The sequence below is a fragment of the Macaca mulatta genome, chromosome 4 (assembly GCF_049350105.2).
Source record: "Macaca mulatta isolate MMU2019108-1 chromosome 4, T2T-MMU8v2.0, whole genome shotgun sequence".
Classification (NCBI taxonomy): domain Eukaryota; kingdom Metazoa; phylum Chordata; class Mammalia; order Primates; family Cercopithecidae; genus Macaca; species Macaca mulatta.
Window position 1 is genome coordinate 171,021,691 of NC_133409.1, and position 23,414 is coordinate 171,045,104.

The 23,414-nt window shown below is 35.1% G+C and overlaps 1 protein-coding gene across 5 annotated transcripts in view; it reads right to left on the reverse strand.

The window, feature by feature from the left end:
• HIVEP1 (HIVEP zinc finger 1) overlaps window positions 1-23,414 on the reverse strand; it is a 156,396-nt gene that overhangs the window by 62,768 nt on the left and 70,214 nt on the right. For all 5 annotated transcript variants that reach the window (XM_078001357.1, XM_015135569.3, XM_028847839.2 and 2 more), the window contains exon 3: window positions 13,654-13,707. In XM_078001357.1, coding sequence (XP_077857483.1) covers window positions 13,654-13,707 — 54 coding nt within the window. The remainder of the gene's footprint in view (window positions 1-13,653; window positions 13,708-23,414) is intronic.

Here is a 23,414-nt window from a genome sequence, read left to right on the forward strand (position 1 = left end):
CTTGAGCCACCGCGCCCGGCCAAGTTTCAGCTCTTAACATGCTCTGATTCTACCTTAAGAAAATGAGATCAAATGTATTTCTCTATCTTCAAATAATCTGCTTCTTGCTTGATACTTACAAAGATGCTTTTTACTTTGAGGTTTTTTTTGGAGGAATTGTAGTTGTATGTCAAGCTGTATTTTTGTTTCAAAGAAAATATTTCCAGAGGCAGTTCTCTTTGCTAGTTTCCTCATGTAGAGGGATTCAAATGCAGAATTACCCGTCATCAGTATGACAGCAATGTTCCTAGTCTACTTGTCTGGAAAGCCTTGGTGTCATTTGTACAACAGAAATTCTGCTTTGCTGACTGACATTTCTCCTCCTCTTAGGGACAATGTGGGACTGGAAGAATTTTTTCACATCAGTACACTTCTGTTATTGATTTCTAATTTCATTCGATGGCAGTTGGAGCAAACTATATTATTTCAATCCTGTTTGATTTAATGATCAACTGTTTTATGGCCTAGGTGATGGTCTATCCTGAAGAATATTCCATGTATCTGAAGAATAATGTGTATTCTATTGTTCTTGGGTGGAGTATTTAGGTCTACTTGGCTTACAGTGTTGGCAGTCAAGTCTTCTATTTCCTTGCTGACGTTCTGTCTAGAAGATTCCATCCATTATTAAAAGTGGGGTAATGAAGTCTCCAACTGTTATCGTTGAATTGTCTGTTTCTCCCTTCATTTTTATGAGTTTTTGCTTCATGTATTTTGAGGCTCTGTTGTCAGGTGGATACATGTTTGTAACTGTTATACCTTCCTGATGAATTGACACTTTCATCATTAGAAAATGTCTCTTTACCTCTAGTAACATTTTTTTATTTTAAAGTCCCTTTTGATATCAACATAGCCACTCCAGCTTTCTTATGCTTGCTATTTGCATGATATAGCTTTTCCTATCCTTTCACTTCCAATATATTTGTGTCTTGGATCTAAAGTGAGTGCCAGTGCAGACAGTGTATAGTCAGATCTTGTTTCTTTAATCTGGTGTGACAATCTCTGCCTTTGATTGGACTGTTTAATCCATTCATATTATTGATATTATTGACATAGCTGAATTTATGCCTGCAATTTCACTTTTTGTTTCTGTATGTCTTGTGTCTTTTTTTTTTTGTTCCTCTACTTCTCCTTTAATGTCTTCTTTTACACTAAGTGAATATTTTCACATGTAATATTTAATTTCTTTAATGATTTTTTCACTTATAGAGATTTTTGATTATTTCCTTTGTAGTAGCTCTAGGACTTACCTCACATCTTCAGAGTCTCTTTAGATTTATATTAACTTAATTCCAGTGAGATGTGGCAACATTATGCCTACATAGCTCTATTTTCCTTTTTCCTCCTTTTGTGTTATTACTGTTATATACATATTATACTTATAAATGTTACAGTTCAAAAATATACTGTTATCATTACTTAACATAACTATGTCTTTTAAACAAGCCACTAAGAGAAGAAAACCAAGTATATACTTAGAGTATTTGTTGTATTAACCTTCTTATTTGTCTTTTCAATAAGCACTTTGCCTGACTCCTGACAAGCACTTCACAGAAAGTGGTAAGAACAATTCTTGCTTGAATTGTAATTCAATTCTTGAATTGTAAAACAATTCTTGCTTGAATTACAATTCTTTGTAACTCAACACAGGTCCTCTTTGGCTATGATATAGCTGGGTTAGCACAAAAGGTAATAGAAAAGTGACAACTGATGTGAAGTGTCATGAAATAAATACATTTTCTATTTTTATAACTTGCTCTAATGTTGTATAGCATGGTTTGTACAAAAGTAGCAGAAAGCTGAAAGACAAACCTGAATGTTGCTAACAAGATAACTGACGCTGATGAGAAAACCAAATACATACTATCTCTCATCCAAAATGCTTGGGACCAGAAGTGTTTTGGATTTCTGATTTTTTTTCAGATTTTGGAATATTTGCATTATACTTGCTGGCTAAGCATCCCTACTCTGAAAATCTGAAATCCGAAATGCTCCAATGAGCATTTCTTTTTAGCATCATACTAGTGCTCAAAAAGTTTCAAATTTTGAAGCATTTTAGATTTCAGATTTTCAGATTAGGGATACTCACCCTGTATTCTGATGCTATTTTTACAGGTTTAAGAAAATCACTTAGAAGGTTGATTCAGCCTTCAACTAAAACACTAGGTTTACAGAATAGTAGTCACATTTCTCTCCCCTGAGTCTTTCGGATTTATATCCTCTTGCCTCACCTTCACGAGAAAGATTCCAAAGACTTCAGTGATTTTTCTAAGAAAGTTCTAGGATCTTTAAACTTAGGATTAGTGTCCAGTCAGTGTTATGTCTCTCTCTTACGACAGTATACAGTAGTTGAATCCACAAGAATATAGTATGATAATGATTTCTCCAAGCAATGTGTGCTGTGGACCACTCCACTACTAAATAAATATTCAGGAATTTTGCAAGCCGCAACCATTTGGTTGGTTGAAATCATCCACGGTGGGGAGTATTTTTACCACTTTAAAAAATGCTATAAATTGTTAACTCTCTCCCTAGCCAACCCCTCTAAGCCTGTCCCAGCTAGTTCACTAGCACTCCAACTGACCCTACATCAGCAAGAAAAGGTTAAATCCCAGGCAATACTGTCTATTACCAGAACAGGGAAATGTGAACTCCCCTTGATTAACATTTCTACCACCAGGACGTTTGAGTTGTAGGTTGTAGTGTTAACACCAGAAACCTGGAATCCTCAGGTCTTCACACTATCACAACCTCCCACCAGGTTTACAAAGATGTTATGATATTACAAAATAACTACACTGAGAATAGTCTCAGTCTTCCTGATTCAATGAAGTCATAAGAAAGGATTCATTAGGAGCTGTTAAAGAAGGAAGCTTTTATTTTTGTGACAGTGACATACACAAACTGTATACATCACTGCATTAGATAATTTAGTATGACGAAAGAAACAATTTACTTCAGAAAAGCAATCTAGATTACATATCTAACTACACTTAAGAAATCAAAGAAAGCAATAATAACACATTGTTTACAAATCCTGCCTGTTAAGTAAAGGAATCCATCCTTTCTGACACCTCTACCATCCATCATCGTTGATGCAATAAATGTTTGTCAAATGCCTACTGCATGCACTAAGAATTGTAGTAAGCGCTGCACTATGACTGTGGTCAAAACTGTGCAGGGGAAAATGTGAGGAGACCCCAGGCAGAGGTGAGAGGGTGAGGGTGCGGAGCAGTGAGTTGTATCTATGTTACCATGTTTTTTCTTCACATATGAGGGTCATGCTAAACAGTGACTAAAAGGCTAACTACATGATGTGGGGTGGGCCTGCTGAAATAAACACACTCCTCCAGGCCAAAAACTCAGTGACATTTCCCTCCGGCTCCTGCTCCTTCACAGTGGGCTGGACTCCCAAAGCGTCCCTCGGGCTCCCGTAGTCCACCTCCCGCTGCAGATCAGGCCATGCATAAATGTTATTACATACATTTGTTTTCATTGCAATGCTTTTAAGTCCTCTTCTTGCCCTTCCCCACTCATCCACAGAATCTCATTTGCTACTTCCAACTCTTTTCTTAAATAAAATAATTTTACACCCCATTGCTTGGTGGTCAGGGAAAAATTCTAAGCTACATCCTTCAAAGTCTGATAAATTTCCTGCGTGTAGCATAGCTCCACAAAATACCCTTTGCATAGTGAAGCAATAAAAGAACCCCATATTTTTGGTTAAATGATACTTTGTTATTTCCATGCTTTGTTTTTTCATTTTTAAAAATTCATTTTCTAGACTTCCTCCTAGTTCTTTCTCTGCCTTCAATTTATCTGCCTTCTCTCACTTTTATTTTTTACTATTTCTGCCCTCAAATTATATTCTTTAGGTTTACGCAACATGTCTGCCCTCTTCTCTGAGGAAACATGAGAAAAAGAACAAATCTCTATGTAGGCAAAATATATACAAGCTTACCTCTTTCTTTTTGGTCTTATATAGAGAATACAGTAGCAAACCTGGGGAAAAGCCTAAATAGATGAACAGCAACACATATTATCCTTATAAGTCACCCCATGACATTATTTATATAGAAAATACTGAGACATACGGCATGAAGTCAATCACCTAAGAAGCAAAGTGAAACAAACAAAACCTGGGTTTTTCTCCCCATACCACTCTTCCATGAATCCGCAAATGAGCCTCTAGGATAATTTCAATCCTTTGTTTTTCACAGTCCTCAGGGATGCTGTCAAAGCAGCTCAAATCCATATGCCATTATCTTAATTACTTTATCTTTCTTGTCAAAAAATGTACCAGTGGAGATAAATATGTATTTAATATAATGTAAGACAAATTTTAAAAAACACTTTAATCCCTCTAAAATCAGGATGCATCTTCTAATCAATTATAAGAGCACTGTGTCATAACTTAATTGGCAGTGACTTTTCTCCTTGCTAAAGGATGCATAAAATCATTGTGCATCTTGCAATCAATAGCATTTTGAAGTCAATGAAATATGCTATTAAGTATGCACAAGAATGTGAGTCTTTCTATGAATCATCCTATAAAATTAAAATCAGGTTAGCTATTTAAGTCTCTAATAAATGGCTCAATAGACCGTGATGAGTAACACTGTTAGGAAATGTTGAGAATTTTTGCTTTCATATTTCAAAAGGAGCAATGTTTGAACTTAAACACAGTAAGGACAGGATATTTGAAGACATTTATTTTACATTAATGTACTACAAAATGCTTTGTTTATGTTATTATGCAAATCATCTTTCATAAAGTTGGCAGTCTATCTGAAAGGCAATGATCTCTTGGGATTTGGGATTTTTAAATTTCTCAAAATATTGACATGGTTAACACATGATACCTTTAACTTACATAAATGACACAAATTATTAAAACAATACTAATTTCCCTGTAAGTCAAGCTCACAGCATTCACTGTCTGTTACACTAAGAGAATACTTCATAAGATATGAATATTTAAATTTGAAATTTTAATAGTGAAAAAAGGAGATGACTTTCTTTTCTAAAAAATAAAAAAATCTGTTGCTGTTTTCCCAAGGGAAATTTGTTAGGCACTGCTGCCAGTCTACCTCATGAATTTTTGCTCTACCAGTTCAGGATTTACGATGATTTGGGAAAGAGCTGGATTAAAGCTTGCGGGCTCCTTTAAGGTTTAGACTTTCTTTCCTATCTATTTATCAGGGCAGAAAAAAAAAAAAAGGCTGGTGCATCACAACAATTCACTAAATAAATCAACGAGAGGTACAAGGAAAAAACATGATAGGGCATTTAACATTAGGGCACTTAACATTAAGAGACTAGGATCTACAAATATTGTTATTTAAAATAAACCTCTATTAAACATTTTCATGAAAATATATTATTTCCTAATAATTAAGAAACCCAAAGACCACAACTGGATAAAAAATAAACTAGTTAATATCAATATAATATTAAAATAATAAAACTGCATTCCTTTAAAAATACTCTTATCATTCAGACATCTAACAAAAATACTACACTAGTCTTTCCTCTAGCCATATCTACATGAGCTTTCATTTTGTAAACTGTCAATACCCTTCTAAGGTAAGCCTATCAAGTTTTGTTTTATTGTACAAATGTTCTCCCAGTTTTAAAACATTTTCATCTTATCTTTTATGGTACTGATATTCTTCATTTTAATTTAACAAAATCTGTCCAACTTTTCTACTATACTACCTAAATTTCGCTATTACATAGGAAGGACTTTGTCATCCCTAATTACAATAATATGCTCTTGTATTTTCTTAATTATACTCAGCAGAATGTTTAAGGAAGAGCGTCACTGGCAATAAAGCATGCCCTTATTAACATAAAATATTTATTTGAAATTAGCCTTCGTCTTAAAAAAAGTTATATGTGGTAATTAAAAAATTTTTTTTAATGAGAGTCACCATTTTTCACCCCTTAGAAACTCATTCACATTATCTTCCAAAAAATTAAAATTTTGTAATAATATCATTATAAAATGAATACAAATATTCATTTTTTAATGTAGAAATGTAGGTAAGAAACTAGCATTTTTACTGACACATTATAGAGTTCATGATCCAGTGGAGTGCCACTCTCACTTCTGACTTAGTCTCGTTTTACACAGGAACCTAACTTCCCTCAAGCTTCCCCAGATAAGCGAAGCATATTTCAGGAAATAAATCATGCCTATGTTAACAAAAATCCCACGTATCAACTGATTTTTCAGAGCAAATATGAATATCATTCATACTAGAACAGATTTCCTTACTATATTTCTTAACCCATATAAACTACCTATATATATTTAGGCCCTCTTACTCTTACATAGATGGTGATACAGAAATTATTTAAAAAATAAAAATGTTCTGGGGCTGAAGTATATAATGTAAGAGTGATACCACTGCTGCTGAAAAGAAATTACTGGTAATGATAGTGGCAATTGTAGGTTCTTATTGTGAGACAGAAAATAATGTTAAAAAAATCATAATGCAAGCTGACCTAAAGTCTCCACCTTTCTCTATGGCCATTGTCTGAATCCTAACTATTTTATCCTGGATCATAACGTTTCCGTAGGTGACTGCTATCATAATCCCATCATTCACAAGGGTAAGTTAGAACAGAAATAAAACTGTACCAGAAATTCAACTATCACTTTAACACAGATCTTATCTAGTTATACCAGGGAATAGTATCAGAATAGCACAGTCCAAGCCATGGGCTTCATTTTCCTCATGTACTTTCTGATTGCACTCCCTTGGATTAAGTTATTTAACATTTTTCAACTTCAGCTTTTTCATCATGGCAAAATGATTAATTTACTTAAGAAATGCTCAGTTTCTAACATAAAATCTATGAGTACTTTTATATCACATTCTCAGAAAATTTTGATTACACGCTATTCAGAAACAGAGAAGAAATAATTTTGGATATCCTAAATGGTTTTATAAAACAATTAACGACACAATGCAATTAAGTGAGAAATTACTAAAAAAATAGTAAGATCCTCATCTATGTGGAGGAAAAAAAATCAAACATGATTTGGGGTGGGTGGGGGTCAGAGAAGAAACCAGCATAGAAAAGAATGAAACTAACAAATACAAAATTGTGTATGATACATCTAAGCAATACTTACAAGGAAATTAACAGCTTTAAGTGATGCCAATAGAGCAGAATAAAGGCTTAAAAATGAATGAGCATTCCAAGTTAAGAAATTTGAGTAACAGAACAAACCTAAAAAAAAAGACAGGAAAAGATAAAAAAGAACAAAATTTAATGAAACTAAAAAGGATGAAGCAAGAAAGTATCATGAAAACCAGATGTTGGCAAAATAAAAATAAAGTAAAACAGAAAACTGGCAACTCTTATCAAGAAAGCAAGGAGAGGCACAAATGAATGACAGAAGCAATAAAAAATAGACATAACTACACACACAGCAGAAATGAAAGAGAGCAAGAAAATACTATGAATGATTTTTTGCCAATAGATGTAACTGTTTAGATAAGATGGATAAATTATAAGAAAAACACAACTTCCTAAACCTGAAGAGAAAATAGAATGTTTGGATAATCCTTACTGTTAAGTACACTGAATTGGGAGTTAAAAGTCTACCCTGCAGTCTCTCCCAAAAGTCAAAATATGTTGTAAGACTTGCCTACAAAGGTACAATTCCAATATCAAACAAACAGCTCCATGGGAATCAGAAGCATATAGCCCTCGAATCATCCAATCAAACTAGCATAACCTTAAAACAAAATCAGGCAGAGAAAATTATAAAAAATAATAAAAATATAAACCAATGCCTTGAACATGGATTCAAAATTCTTCAATAAAATATTAACAAATCAAATCTAGCAGTGATTAAGATTAAACATCATGACCACATTGGTTTAAAGACATGTAAGTCACTTTTAAACATCAGAATGAAAGAATGAAGGACATAGTAAGATCATCTTTACATAGAAACAAAACGTGATAAAAATAAAAATCAATTTATGATTTTTTAAAAATAATTTCAACAAATAAAAAATAGAAGATAACACCTTTAAGCAATTAAAAAATATACAGAATCTCTTCCCACAAAAAAAGATAGTGAACATTTTAATGGTGAAAAATTAGAAGCATTTTCTTTACAATCAGGAACAAGTCTAAGAGACCAGTTTTACTGGAGCCGACTGAGCAAGATAAAAAAAATAAAGAAACAATGATTTCAAAATTAAGAAACACACTTTCATTATTCCCAGTTGATATGACAAGAAAATCTGAAAACACCAGCAATTTTCATAATGAATGAGAATCCAGCCAAAGAGCTGGATATAAAATAAATATTCAAAAATATATTGCATTTTTATTTGCCAGGAGCTAGAAAACAATTTTACAAAAGAAAAAATTATTAAACTGAGGAAAACACTAAATTCTAAGAAATAGAGCAAAAAAAATTAAAGATTCATATGGAGAAAAATGATAAAACACTAAAGAAAACACAAGTATCAGAAATATACAATCTTTTTTGAATAGGAGGCCTGAAAACTCTGAATTCAATCAAATTTGAATTCAGTTTGCCCCGAATTCAATTAAACCCAAACAAAATTCCAACAAGCTTTTTAAAAACCTGACTGTAAAATTCAAATAGATGAGCAAAGAACTATAGGCAAAACAGTTCTGCAGGCAAATAACACAAGGAATCTGCCGTACTGTATACAGTGTATACTGGTTACTGCACACTGTATATCAAGACAATAAAGTGGTAAATAATTAACATATTGTGATATTAAAACATGGGCACACAAATTCATAGAACAGAACAGAACAGAGAGCTAAGAAACAAACCAACACAAAAATGAAAAATTGGCCAGGCGCGGTGGCTCAAGCCTGTAATCCCAGCACTTTGGGAGGCCGAGACGGGCGGATCACGAGGTCAGGAGATCGAGACCATCCTGGCTAACACGGTGAAACCCCGTCTCTACTAAAAAATACAAAAAACTAGCCGGGCGAGGTGGCGAGCGCCTGTAGTCCCAGCTACTCGGGAGGCTGAGCCAGGAGAATGGCGTAAACCCGGGAGGCGGAGCTTGCAGTGAGCAGAGATCCGGCCACCGCACTCCAGCCTGGGTGACAGAGGGAGACTCCGTCTCAAAAAAAAAAAAAAAAGAAAAATTAACATGAAACAGTAAAAAGAAAACATACTAAATGTTTCAGGGACATTTAACAATATTAGCAATGGTTATCCACTTGAGAAAAAAAAGAAGCTTGAATCCTAACTTACACTACAATAAAAAACTAAGTATATTTTTTTAAAAAAACAAACTCCAGACAGGTTTTTAATCTGAAATGTGGAAGTCTTTTAGAAGAAAATATAGAAAAATATATATACACTTAAGACCTTGTGGTAGAGAATAATTTAAGACAAATAAAAATACAAAAAAAATGAATCACAAAAGCAAGAAATTAATAGGTTGACAATATTAAAATCAAGAGCTTCCATTCGCTTTAGTGAATAGAAGGCACTTTAAACAAAGTAAAAAATAAATCTGAAAAATAAAGCACATAAAATGAATAAAGATAGTTATTCAAAATATATTAAGAAAAAGACAACTCAATTTTTACAAAAGGGAAAAATGATACTAGCAAGCATTTCAGTAAGGGGGAATACAAATGAAGACATGTTTGACATTCTTAAATTAAGTAAGCAGGAGGCCATTTGCCTGAGGCTGTCTCCTTACCTTGAGTTATGACCTAACAAACTGCAACCTAATTTAGTGTGCACACAAACAGAAACCTAATTTAGAGTATTTTTTTGTAACAAATCGCTACTTTGCAGGCAGTCAACTGATCAGATCATGCCCAAATACAGCAAACACTTCATCACGCCCTATCCAAAGAAGGCAGATGCCTAGTTGCAGCCAAACAGGTGACTTCTCACTTTGCTTCCGTGTTCAGCCTATACAAGCTTGCTGCTCACACTGCTCAGCAGAGCTCTCTGAACCTCTTCTGCTTCTGAATGATGCCTGATTCATGAATAATTCTTTGTTTAAATAAAATCCGTTAAACTTTTGTGTCTTAAGTTTTTCTTTTAACATTAGTAATCAGGGAAACAAAAACCAAAGCAGAATAAAAGAGTATTTAACATCTATTCAATTAGAAAAAGAATAAAAGACTAAAAATACCTTGCACTTGATAGTACAAAATCAATTCTTGGACACTGATGGTGGGAATGCAAAAAGATCCCCCCAAAAAACTCTGGAAAACAACATAGCATCATTTTGCAGAGCTGAGCATCCACATTCCCTATATATGCTCTAGAAAACTCACACATAGGCACCAGGATACAAAAATATTCATACCTGCATTGTTTATGATAGCAAAAAAGGTGGAAATAACTTAAATCTATCAACAGAAGAATGGGCCAACAATTTCATACAGTGCAATATTATTACAATAATGAAAAGTAACAGCTATGTGCAACAGCATGGGTGAACCTTAGGAACAACGTTAAGTGAAAAAAGCTGCAGAAGACTATGTACAATTATCGTTTCATTTAAAAGTTCAAATTCAGGCACAACTAGAAAATATATTGTTTGGAGATACATATTTATATGACATAATTGCTTTTTAAAAGGACTGAAATGAGTAACACAAAACTAAGGACAGTAAAACCTCTACAGAAGAGACAACGGGATGAATTGCCCATCAGCATGTGGGTGGATACAATGGTACTGGTAACATTTCCATTCTTAAATTGGGTGTGAGAATCAAAGACTACCATGTCTTTCTTATGCTTTGTAATTTAATATGCTACATATATTACATATTAATGTATATGTGTCAAACATTATAAGACAAAAACTTAAAACAGAGTATTAAAATTAAAGCTTGAGAAAGTCATCAAAGCTCTCCTAATCGATCTATTTATTTCTTCTCAGTTAATTTTATTCATATTCCATTACCACATCTGTGACAGTCACTATTTCATTTAAATCCCACTCAATAATTTTAAAAATAGTGTCAAGCCAAATGCGTGTTATGAATCTGGAGATAGCACTGTAAGGAAAAACATAATGACATTATGGAGACTTGTGTGAATGTTGCATCCTTGTATCTACCCCAAATTGATTAAAATAAAAATAAATCAAATTAAAGTCATCTGATTTTCATTCAAAAGAGAAAAAGAATAAAATAAGTACATTAACATAATTCAGTGCATTTCTTTATTCTATTGGTGTATGATAGGCAAAGTCAGTTTCTTTATTTCCATATTACACTAAACAGATTTAATCCTCCTTAAATTATTAAAATACAGGAGGAAACGTCTTTTTTAATCTATTAATGAGGAAGTTGCTTTTAAGAGCCTACTACTATGCTAGATGCTCCTGAAAATAAATTAGTTACTTGTCCTAATAATTACAAAAAAGAGAGAAAGGGAGAAAGAGCCTTGAATAAGTTAAAGACCACAGAACCTTCAATGGAGACAAAGCATTAGAACTACAAGCAGTGTTTAAAAATAATTTTTTTAAAAAGCGAATGTGGCTAAACTTACAGGGGGAAAAAACCCAAAGTACATCAGAAAAACAATGAAAAAGAGATCTATTATAGATGACTTACCATAATCTAAAACGAATGACTATATTTTAAAGCATATTCTTTGATGAAAGAAATGAATATCCTTTAAAATAAAATAGGTAACAGCAAGAAAAGGTTTGAAAAATCTCAACACCACTGTTACTCAGACTTTTCATGTTGTTAAAGAGAAACTGATATTATTTCTTACTTATATTTGAAAGGGAAAACTATTTTATTTTTAATTTCTGTATAAAAATGAAAGCCAAGTAGTAATTCTATGCAGTGAACTGCACAGAACAATGCTCACTTGGTATTCATCCTAGCTCTTAAATAAGTGTAGCCTGCCAACTGTAGCCCAATCCATTATTCTGAACCTCATTATCCAATTTCTCTTTCTAGAACCTTTGTTTCATTTCCTCCTTCCTATCAGGCATTTAGTTCACTGCTCTGAAAACTCTTGCCAAAGAAGTAATAAGGAAAAGGAAGACAAGCTCACATTTACTTTGCTAATTGAAGCAGCTCTAAACCATGACTAGATGTAAAAAAAATAAAAATTAAAAAAAAAAAGGCTGGCTATAGACAAAACTTTAAAAGTACAGCCTCTTACAACCCGAGTGCCTTAAACACCTTATGCGTTAAAGTCAGTCAGCCCTTCAAAGGGACAACGTGGCCATGGAGACATCTGTACTCTTTCTATCCTTGCTTTTCTGCAAGAACGTCATTAGAGGGTCAGAACTACATGGCCCTTCCAGAGTGTCCATGGAAGGAGTGTGGGGTGAGGAGAAGGAAGACATGAGGGGTGCCACACAGTACCCCATAAATGTAAGACCAACCCCAAACCATCTTGGAGGCTTCACAGGCTGGTCCAAGAGATGGAGAACTGGCATGGCAAGAAATTATTTCCCCTACAGACACCTACTCAGTAGTCTAACTAGATTTAAAAGCTATTTTTTGTAAAAAGGCTTTCAATTGGAATCCTATTTAGCTAAATTACTCTGTCAAAATAGTCGGCTGTAACTCGAAGATATAAACAAGGCAAAATAAATAATAAATCATGGAATACAAATGTCATAAAGAAAACTTAATTCTCCCACAATATTAAAAGCACATAATCAATTCTGCTCATTAACAGGTAGTGTTTAAACACTATGCACCTCACTATGTGACCATCCCTACGTGATCTTCTGCATCACATCTATTTTCTTATATTACTTGGAAAGATAATCAGTGTTTTCTATGGTGAAAACCAATTTTTTCAAGTTTTTAATTTTAATATAAAATTATACACATTGTAACTAGCGAAATAATACAAAGGCATATAAATGAGTGGGTCATCTTCCCTTGCTCCTCTTCCCACTATTATACACAGTTCTGTGTATAAATCCTTTCCAACACTGTCCAATCTCATAGAAGCCTCTGCGTGTGTATGTATACATATATACACACAGATAGTTGTATACACACTTGGCTTTGTTAGTTTTCACCAAAAAATAAGATATTTTACATGCTACATTGCAATGTTGTTTTTCTTATTTGATAAGTCATCACCATCAACTAAAGTAATTAACATTTTTTCAAAGCTGCATGATATCCCAAAATATGAGTATACTACAAATTATTCAACTATTCTTCCACTGACTGGTATTCAGGCTGTTTTAGTTGTCTTAGGTTTTTGTCATTACAAAAACAGAAAACTGCATCACACGAATACACACATGAACACACATGCATGGACACAGCCAACTGTGTTCCTTATATTGGCACTTTCATTGATACAGGACAGTCTCACAAACAGGACTTTCAACAGAGTTGCAATAACCTTTCACACTTCTACCAGTCATACATTAATATGTGGGAAACAAAGAATGCGCTATGTGGTCAAAATGTTTCATAAAGCAAAGTCCACAAAATGTTAAGTATCAATAACTTCAAGGGGATTTCTAATTTTGTGATATGTCTATATTGATTTATTTCATAAGGCTATATTTATGAGGTATATGTATAGGCATCACTGCAAGAATAAAGTTTACATTCAAGCTGATTTTAATTTACCTTTTTTTGAAACTTCTGCCCCATTAAGTTCTTTTTGTGCTTCTTCAATTTTGTCTAAGAAAAACAGAGAAAAATTTATAAATCAATTTACCTGAGATAAATAAGAATACAGTAAAACAAACACACTACTTTTAAACAGTGTCAGATATACAGTAATAAATATGTGTTGAATAAATTATGATACAGACGTGTATAAACTGTTGAAGGATATATTCCCTTTTAAATTTATCATTTTAATAATTTCTTAGTCACAAGGACTATTTCCAATTAAAAAATGTTTTCATAATGCAAATAATTAGTGCACTTTAGATACTGAACTACAGCTTTAAAAGTTTAGTCATCTAATAAAAGTATCTAAAAATAATACTATCTTTACATTAAAAGTACCTAATAGGGATTTTAGAGATATGACAAATGCCTACTAGCTTAGAAACGACCAGAATGAGCAAAGCTAAGACCTAAGGCAGAAGACAGAAAAGGATGGAAAAACAGAGGCGAGGATGAGCTGAAATGTGGCATGGCAGGAAGTGTCTATCCCTTGCTGGCAGCACAGAGCTGACGGCATCTATGAAGTATGAGGGCAGAGTACTGCATTAAAGAGGTACTATATACAACTGACTGCAGAACTGCTACACATGTGCACAGTTTGGTCAGACAGATGTAACCCAGGAGCAATAACTAAGAGAGTTGGGAGCAGTGCCTCGCTCCTGCTGTTCTTTGACCTGGGGCTCTGGGCACAACTGGATTTTCTAAATATGTGCATGTTCTATTTCAATAATAATTAATTTAAATTTTATAAGGATATACATACTTCATGCCATGGGCAGTAATAGATTCCAAATTTAACACACTGGTCTAGGTACTTATTAAAATGGTAAAAGGAACAAATTCCCAGGGTACTATATTGTACTGAACTGAAGACAACACTGATAATTATGTAACATTCTAGATATCCCAAATGTGTAAGCACAATTTAGATAAATGCATCAGCCTCAGAAATTGTCTCCAAAAATGCTGACCCTACCACTGCTCACTGGCCATGGAAGATGTAACCTCCAATATGGTATCCTACCCCAAATAAATAAAAGGCAGACACCGCACATCATGGGCCCTTCAAACTCCGATCTACCTGCCTCTCTCCCTATCTTGCCAGAAAGGCCAGGAAATTCAGAGAACCTTCTATTTACAGATGAAACGTCCTTCGATTGCATATTGATCCAACCTGCCAAGGCAAAGTGGGAGAAAAGAACAAAGGAAGCAAGCTAGTTTGAAATATGAGACGTTACATCTCAACAATAGTCAAAAAAAACTAAATTTTCATCCTGATAAATGTTTCGCCCACAGCAATGTCTTATTTGCTTCCTGAGAATTATCAGATCCAGAATATAATTTGAGAGTAGCACAGGCAATTTTTGGAATAAGACAATTTTTCTGATTTACAAACTTAAAGTTACTGCTCATGAAACGATGAGCAAAGTTGAAAATAGTCCTGGAAGAAAACACACATTAAACACAGAAACTAGATCCTGCGTTCAGTGGTAGTTTTGCTTCAAAGAGAAAAATATGGAATGCTTGCATGAAATCTGTATTAACACAGTATAAGTAACAAAAGGCTAAGGCCCACTTTTTAAAAATGAAATACATGAATTACCTGTAGATTTTGAAACTATAAATAATAGACAAATCACATAATATATAGTACTTGAAAAACACGTAAAAGGACTTTTATTACCAAAGCACTATTATTTCTATGCCAGTAATTCACCCAAACTTAAGAATCATAAATAATATGTATGTATTATATATTCACAGTAGTAACAACTGTGCTTAATAGTTTATGTGCACATAATTTTGCATTATATAATAAAAACTCTTCTTAATAGAATCAGTTGTGGCTTAAAGCAACAAAAACTCATGATTAACAAATACTTACAGAATAGCTGTTATTAAGTAATTGAAGTTTGGCCACTTTCTGTTTGCACTTCAACATAACAAAACTCTTACAAAAATAACCAGTTTATATTTGCTTACAAAATACTAGCCTCCATTTTTAAAATTTTCAATCATGTTACCTTTTATCTTGATAATAACAGTATATAAATTCAGACTACTAATTTAGGACATCTACTACAATAAATATAATAAGTACCTCCTCAAATGCTTCTACCTATAGCTCCAGATCAATAGGTAAACAATCTCCAATTAGCTTGTAACAGCCATTATAAAAGCTTTTGCTTTGGGCAAGTTTTATTAAAATTCCTGTTTATATTTAGTGTGTTTTTAAAATTCTCCTGGTAAATACGATGTGTTTTAAAAAAGACTCCAAAATTACAAAGAAAGTAGTCATTTACTACACGCTCTTAATTGATTCATACAAGACAGTTCACTGATATGTAAAGCATTACTTATATTTTTTCACCATGACAGAGAAAAAATATAGTTTTACGTTTCAACTAATATCATACATGCTTACATATTATGCATACATGTAATTCCCTATTAAAAATGAAAAATCCTGCTCCTTTCACAACTACATTAATTTCAGGGCTCCCTGCTAGACTGTAAATCTACAGCTTTAAGTTCATCAATGTAAGAGGCAGTTTTCAACACATCCTTTTTGCCAAACCTTTACCAAGGGTAACACTTGCCAGCAATCACATCTCTCACCGTAAGTCTTGATTTGGGGGAGGGGAGCAAAGGGAAAAAAATGGTACCTTAGATTCTGAGACATCCCCCAACATGCCCTCCCCACCATCACTGGGATCTGGGTTAACGATTTCACAAAGAACTACACATTGAGAAATAAACAATAGTTTCTCTGTTGCTGTTACCTAAAAACAAAAGTAGATATACAAACAAAAAGAATACTCATACCTGAAGTCAATAATATGCATTCTTACTATAATGAGTTATTACTGTATTTAAATTAACATGTAATGTTAATTCATTCAATTTTTACATTTAATATACTTGGAGGAGCCATAACTTGGAAAAAAAATCCCAGCAAACACACGAATGGATCCGTAATCTCTAAGATCCAGAAAGGCCAGTGGCTAAAACAGCAATAGGCTAGAAGAGAAGTAACTAATAGTATAGACTACATTTTTGTTCTGCAACTACTAAAAATGTATACATTTTTAAAGTTTTTCTTTCTTCTTTAAAACAAAGAAACTGTTCATGATAAAGGCTATAAGAACTACCTTGTATGACACCTTAAATTAAAAATTTTGTGTAAGAAAGTGATTCCAAAAATATCTCATTTTCATCATTCCCAAATAATCATAAAAGAAGTCTCTTTATTAGCGAAACATAATCTGAAACCGCTGAACAAAAGGAAAAAGTCCTAGAGCCCTTAAGAAATAATCATCTTTCTTTAGGGGTTCTAGAAGAAGACTGAATTAAAAACAAATCACTTCTAAAAATTAAACAACCTTCAAATAAGGATTTGTAGTAACACCTTGCTCTCTGACCATTCTTCAGTCTATGCTACAGTGTGTGTGGGGAGGGTCTTCCTCAGCATCTCAGAAGCCTGACTCTCATTCCCCAGGAGCCTTGGGTTCTAATGCACCACAGGGTGGAGGACCAGCCCACTAAGTTGTTAGGATTTGGTTCAATGAATGCTGTGTTTTTACTGTATTGAACACCTGCTCTGTGTCAGGTCTAATGTGAAGAGTTACAGGGACGAAGGCTCTCCCACAGAGGAGCTCCTACTTCAGTGTATCCTAACTATGATTTTAATATCAATTCGATGGTAAATAAGGCTCAAACTCCCCTGTGTGGTTAACGAGGTTCTTTGTGATCTAGTTACCTCTTTGCCCTTTGCCACTTCCGTTCTCTCTTCAAGATCAGGCACAGTGAAGTCCAGGCTCAACCAGACCCTAGGACTTAACAGCCACTCTGTCCTCTTCCCTGAAGGCGCCTCCCACACAGTCTCTTCTCTGCGGGGCATCCTTTCAAGATGGGGCTTCTCTGGGCAAACTTCCCTAACACCCTTGTCCAGAGCCCATCACTGTCTCCTCTGTACCACCAGTGAACGTCGTGCACAGAACCCTGTTTCTCTAGAGCTGCCTAGCTCATGATCGTTAGTAATAATGGCAATTAGATGGAGCTGAGTGGTTTACTGATCATATAAACACTGACAAGACAATAACCTGCCAAGTGACACAGAATCTGCATTCTGGAAAGAAAAAGAGAAAAAAGCACCTACACACAAACTGAAAACTGGCACTGGGTGGTTTCACTTAAGAATCTACCATTTTATCATCTTTAACATTATAAATGATGTCAACATTTGGGAAGCTGTATCAGTACACTGAAAGCACTCGAGTCAACTATTACTCCCTTAGATCTGTAAGAGATTTAAGTCATGTCTCACCTACTTCTATCAGCTCATCCTTCTCTCATGCTGTTCTGCTGGGCACCATACAGCCTTTGCACTAGCACCAGTGCATCCTCCCTCTTCATTTAGCCTTCAAAACCCACAGTGGTAACATTTTATGAAGTAAATCCTAATGAACTGTAAAAGGCACCTCTGTTTACTGAAAGAGGTACCATCTGATTGAAAAAAGATCACCATATGTAACTGCACTATTTTTACTACTGAATAAAACATAATTCCTACTTCCTCTCATTATATGCCAGTGCAAGTGCCTTACTCTTACTGTGAACTGTGCTATTTCAATAGCACTAAATAAATGACAATGGCATAAAATTAAAATTGTATCCAGCACACACAATCATTTATACATGCTCTTGTACGTGAAGATTATTCCTAGTCTTCACTACTAAGTAAACTGAGTAAACCCACCTTTACAATCAACCCATTTTAACCTACAAGTTTCACATCTCAAATACTTCTGGACTTACCTGTCTTTGAGGAAGACGACACGCTGTTATAATGCTGAAAATCACCGTCTAGACTAGCAGTATTTCAAACAAAAACACTGCCTGCAGTAAGTGAAAAAGAAACCAAAGACTCAACTTTGTGCTAATGAATTTGAAAATTGTGATGAACTAGTAAAATCCTAGAAAAACCTACAACTATCCAAACTGATCCAGAATGAGGGAAGCTTGACCAGAATAACCAGCACTGATAAAGCTGAGAACGTTGCCACAGCATTACACAGAATTTGCTTTTTTAAAAGGTTCCAGGCCCAAGAATTTTATTACCAACTTCTTTCCAATTTTAAAGAATAAAGCCTGTCCTAAACTGCTCCGGAGCCCAGGATAACACAGAAGGCATACTACATCATTGTATACAGCTGGCATGCCTCAGATACCAAACCCAGCCAAAGGGGCAGAAAAACCAACACCATATACGAACACAGCTTTAACAATCTATATCAAGAAGCACATTCACAGAAAAGAGGAAGCAAAGCTATTTCAATATTCAGAAGCAACATATTATCATTTGTCACAGCAATAGGACAAGGAAGGGGAGTAAAGATAAGTTAAATACTGTCCCAAATGTACTTGATTAAATCGTATCTATCTTTAATGTTTCAAAAAACCCTCAGTATTACATAGAGAAGGATATTCTTCTTCATACTAATCAAGTGTTATCCTAACAAATATCCTGAGCAAAGAAACCAGCCAATAGCCATGTTGTCTGTCCCCCTGAGCTCTGGCAGGGAGCCTTCCCTGACATCTCCCCGAAACTCCTAGAGTCTGTTTGCTTGCTTTCCACATTAAACTGTATCTTACTCAACATAGTGCATAGGTGCGAGGGTCACTAGACCCTTGACACATAGTTGTCTAATAAATTAATTGCTATTGTGACATTACTACAGCATTTTTGTTAATAATAACGTGGCAGGAATTCTATATACAAAGCAGTATGGAGTTGGTTAAACAAATACTTAAATATTTCTATACAGGAGAATATTGTTTAGCCAATAAATGTATTTTTTACAAAATATTCATTGATGGAAAATGCTCAACATATATTACGTTAAAAAGACACAATTCTAAACATTTTGTGCCATGAAGATGAATGTGTAGAAATGTACAGACACACACACACTTGACAGACATATACATTCATATATCTACGAAGAAGGCCCAACTGGATATCTGAGGGTAGTACATTAACAGACAGTTTTCATTTTACCGTTTGTATCCTCTCCAATTACTAAAGTACCTATAATGAATAAATATCTTAATATATATGAACTGTATTATTTAAATTCAATAAAACCTAACAATGTGCTCAATTACCTTTTTTAAAAAATGTTGGCTATAGATTCTAAATTGCAAAGGTCCAATCATACGGAAAACTACAGAATAACTCCTAAAACATGGGAACATTCATACACAGAGTCCATTGCGCTCAGCATATATTCATTAGCTCCTGTGCGCCAGCACTAAGGATACTCGAAGATAAACAACCCTGCATGCAGGAACTTAGGGAAGTAAATAAGCAATTCTGAGGCACGCAGTAATGGTGTGACTATATGCAAAGAGTAGAGGGCACTCAGGTAGCGGGGCATTAGCGTTTGGAAAGGCAAAGAGGCAAGTTCATCAAGAACTCCAAGCAGTTGGATACCCGAATCTAGAGAGAGCAGAGTCTAGTGGTAAAGAGTTCAGGAGCCACTTTCTTACATAACTCGTAGTTAAAACCATAGCCTAGAGTTGGTAGAAGCAAAAATAGGGCTTTCTATGAAAAAATTTGACCACAGGTATCAAGATCTTCAAAAACTGTATCTTTTAATAGAGTAATTCGGCCTATACTGAGACTATGAAAAAAAGTGAAAGAAAAGCTACCTATCAGAGTGCTTCTCATGATAGACAAAAACTCAGTAAGCGACAGCACCTGGGATATAGAAGGTGCTCAATGAATGTTTGTTGAATGAATGAATATTTAAGAAATGGTTACATATAATTATGGTACCTGCATATGACAGAATATAACAGAGCCATGATACTGCAGGTTTCTAGAAGGACATACTGAATCAGATACTCCAGGAATGACACCCCAGACTGTAGACATTTGTTTAAGCTTTGGCAAGTGGTTCTGTTGGGTTAATTACTCTCCAATTAAGGCAGAATGGGAGGTAGTTCCAACTTTTAAGGAGCAAGTAGAGGAAAAGAAACCCCAAAAAAGAGGCAAAAAAGCCACGGTTAAAAAAAATTAGGAGAACAAAGTATTTTGGCCACAGAAGTCAAGAGAACAGCGTTTCGATGTCAAAATCAGTAGAGGATGCAAAAGGTAAGGACTGAAAAAGCTTCTATGAATGGAGCGATTAAGAGGCCACTAGGTGGTGTTTCCCGAAGCATGCAGGGTTTGGGGAAGCCTGGAGGGAAGTGGGCTGAGGAAGTGATGGGACAGGACAGAGGGGAGAGGGGAGAGAAGAAAGCAAAGTGGAACTGTCTCACAAACTCCTGAGCTTAAAATAAAGACAGTGAACTGCAAAGGAGTGGGGGATAGAGAAACACAGGGTGAAAGGAAAGTAGTTTTTGACTATCTGATTTGTTTTGTTCTTCCAAGAGGTTCATAGGCCCAGTGGGAGGAGCCAATAAAAGAAGAGTGAAAAGACAAGGAGGAGTGAGAGGTGTGGAACGGCAAGGTTTTGGAGAAAGCAGAGCAGAGCATTAAGAGTCCAGGCCGAGCATTGGTTTAAAACAGGGGAAGACCTAAGGCTGTTTTCTAAGGCCAGAGGGAAGGAAAAGAGGACAGAAGGAGTGTTAGGTAAAAGGAAAAGTCTGCTAGTGGAAAGGATGAATTTGAGGCAATTCATATCCAGCTGCCTCCACTGTATTGAGGTAAGAGACAAGGTTGTCTACAAAGAAAAAGGAGTTTAGTGAGTGTGTAAGAGGCCACAGAGACTAGTGAAAACATGGCAAAGTGACTGATGGGAACACAGGAGCCAACCAAGTGTGAGGACAAAAGCATTGCTGAACAGGAACTAGGCAATCTGTGAATGTGGAAATCCATGCATTTTTGGTGTCTCCAATCTGCACAGTGGTTTCATCTACTCTTACAAACCTTGGCAACTCGGATGAAGAAGTGCAGAAGGGATGCCACGTTTGGATATTTCCAGGAGGAAAGACAGAAAATTCAGTGAGATGATGGTGCTAGAGAGGAGTTCATCTGATGGACCAAATATACAGGAGGGATAGAGGCTAGAAAGGCAGTGTGAAGAGTGACACAGGTACCAGGAGCAGATGGCTGAATAGGAGGGGGGAGCTGGAAGTTGGAGCGCCCAGAGATAGAGGGAGCTGCAGTTTTTAATTAATTTCTAGGTAATGTTTCAAGGGTTTTTAGAAGATCCAGAGTGGTTATGGATAAAATAGAGTAGAGATAAAAGTTAAATGGACATGAACAATGTCTACCCTAGTGTGATAATGAGCCGTGGAATAGCAAAGATGATTAGGAACAAAACATTCTACAATAAAATGTAAAATGTGAAATGCCTCATCTTGCTACACTTTTATGGTCTGCCCTTTGCAAAATTGTTCACTTATCCTTTTCAGAAAGCATGTTTCCATCGTGATACTGAAAAAACTTTTAAAAGTTCAAAGAGAAAAGTAGATAGGAGATCCACTATGCTTTTAAAATCATATATCAACTAAATGTTGTTTCTTCGTTATGAAAACCATCTTGATATCAAAACAGACCATGAAAATAACAAAATGTAAACAGACACACAACAAATGTATTACACTGAGCCTTCTAAGGATTTCACATTATTTTGTCTCTTAGCATATCTAATTATTTATACATACAGTATGTATCAATCACCTGGTTTCACTTGGCAGCCTTGATCTGAGAACAGTGTGAGACCACTGCCCTTAAACTGCACTTTTAATAGTGGGGGAAAGAAGTTCCCCCTTACATTAAATATCTTTTTACCCATAGAGGATGCTAGGAAGACCACTGTCTTTTATGGTTGACCACACATTCCCTAAGAAGGAAAAATAAAAGCAAACTCCCAAAGTCAAAGACTCCTTCCCAAAACCTCACACTATTTCAGAGCCCACAGGAGCCCAGGTGAGGGGCCAAGCTAAAAGTCCAAAAGCACCTTCTTTAGACAGGGGTCAAATCAGCTTAGCCCAAGAATGATCCCCTTAGCGCCACTCTTTTAGCTCCTTTTTTGGTGGCCCTTTAAACATCCCCTAAAACAGTAAAACCCAACTTTTGCTGCATACTTTTTCATACTTTTTTAAAGATTTAACTCATTTATTAATGAAAAAACAAGACATTACAACTCAAAGGAGAATTCAAAGACCAGAGACAGACAGAGATAGACGGATGGATGGATGGATGGATGGATGGATGGATGGATGGATAGATTAGATAGATGGATGCCATCAGGAATGTCAAAATAAATTTGCTTAATTATGTGAAAATAAGCAACGTCCACAGGGCAACAATCAATTGCATCTTCACCAGGCACAATTTGCATTTCTATAGACAAGAATCAAATCTGTTGTATTAACTTCTATAACATACAGAGTTGTTAAATAATTGCTGCATATTTGAGTCACTTAATGAGTCACTTAAAAATCTTGATACTCAGGCTGCCCTCACACCAATTAAATCAGCATTTTAAAAAGTTTCCCAGGTGATTCCAACATGCAGCCAACCCTGCGAATCAATGTTCTCTAAATTACAGATAGTATCTGGTCAAGATTCAAAATTGTATAAAATGCAAGTAGTTAAGGGAGAAAATTCTTATCAGCCAGCTCTTTGAAGCATGTTTTATCAAATACCAGGGGCGGCAGCAGCAGCAGCATCTGTCTGCCTTATCAAAGCTGCTGCT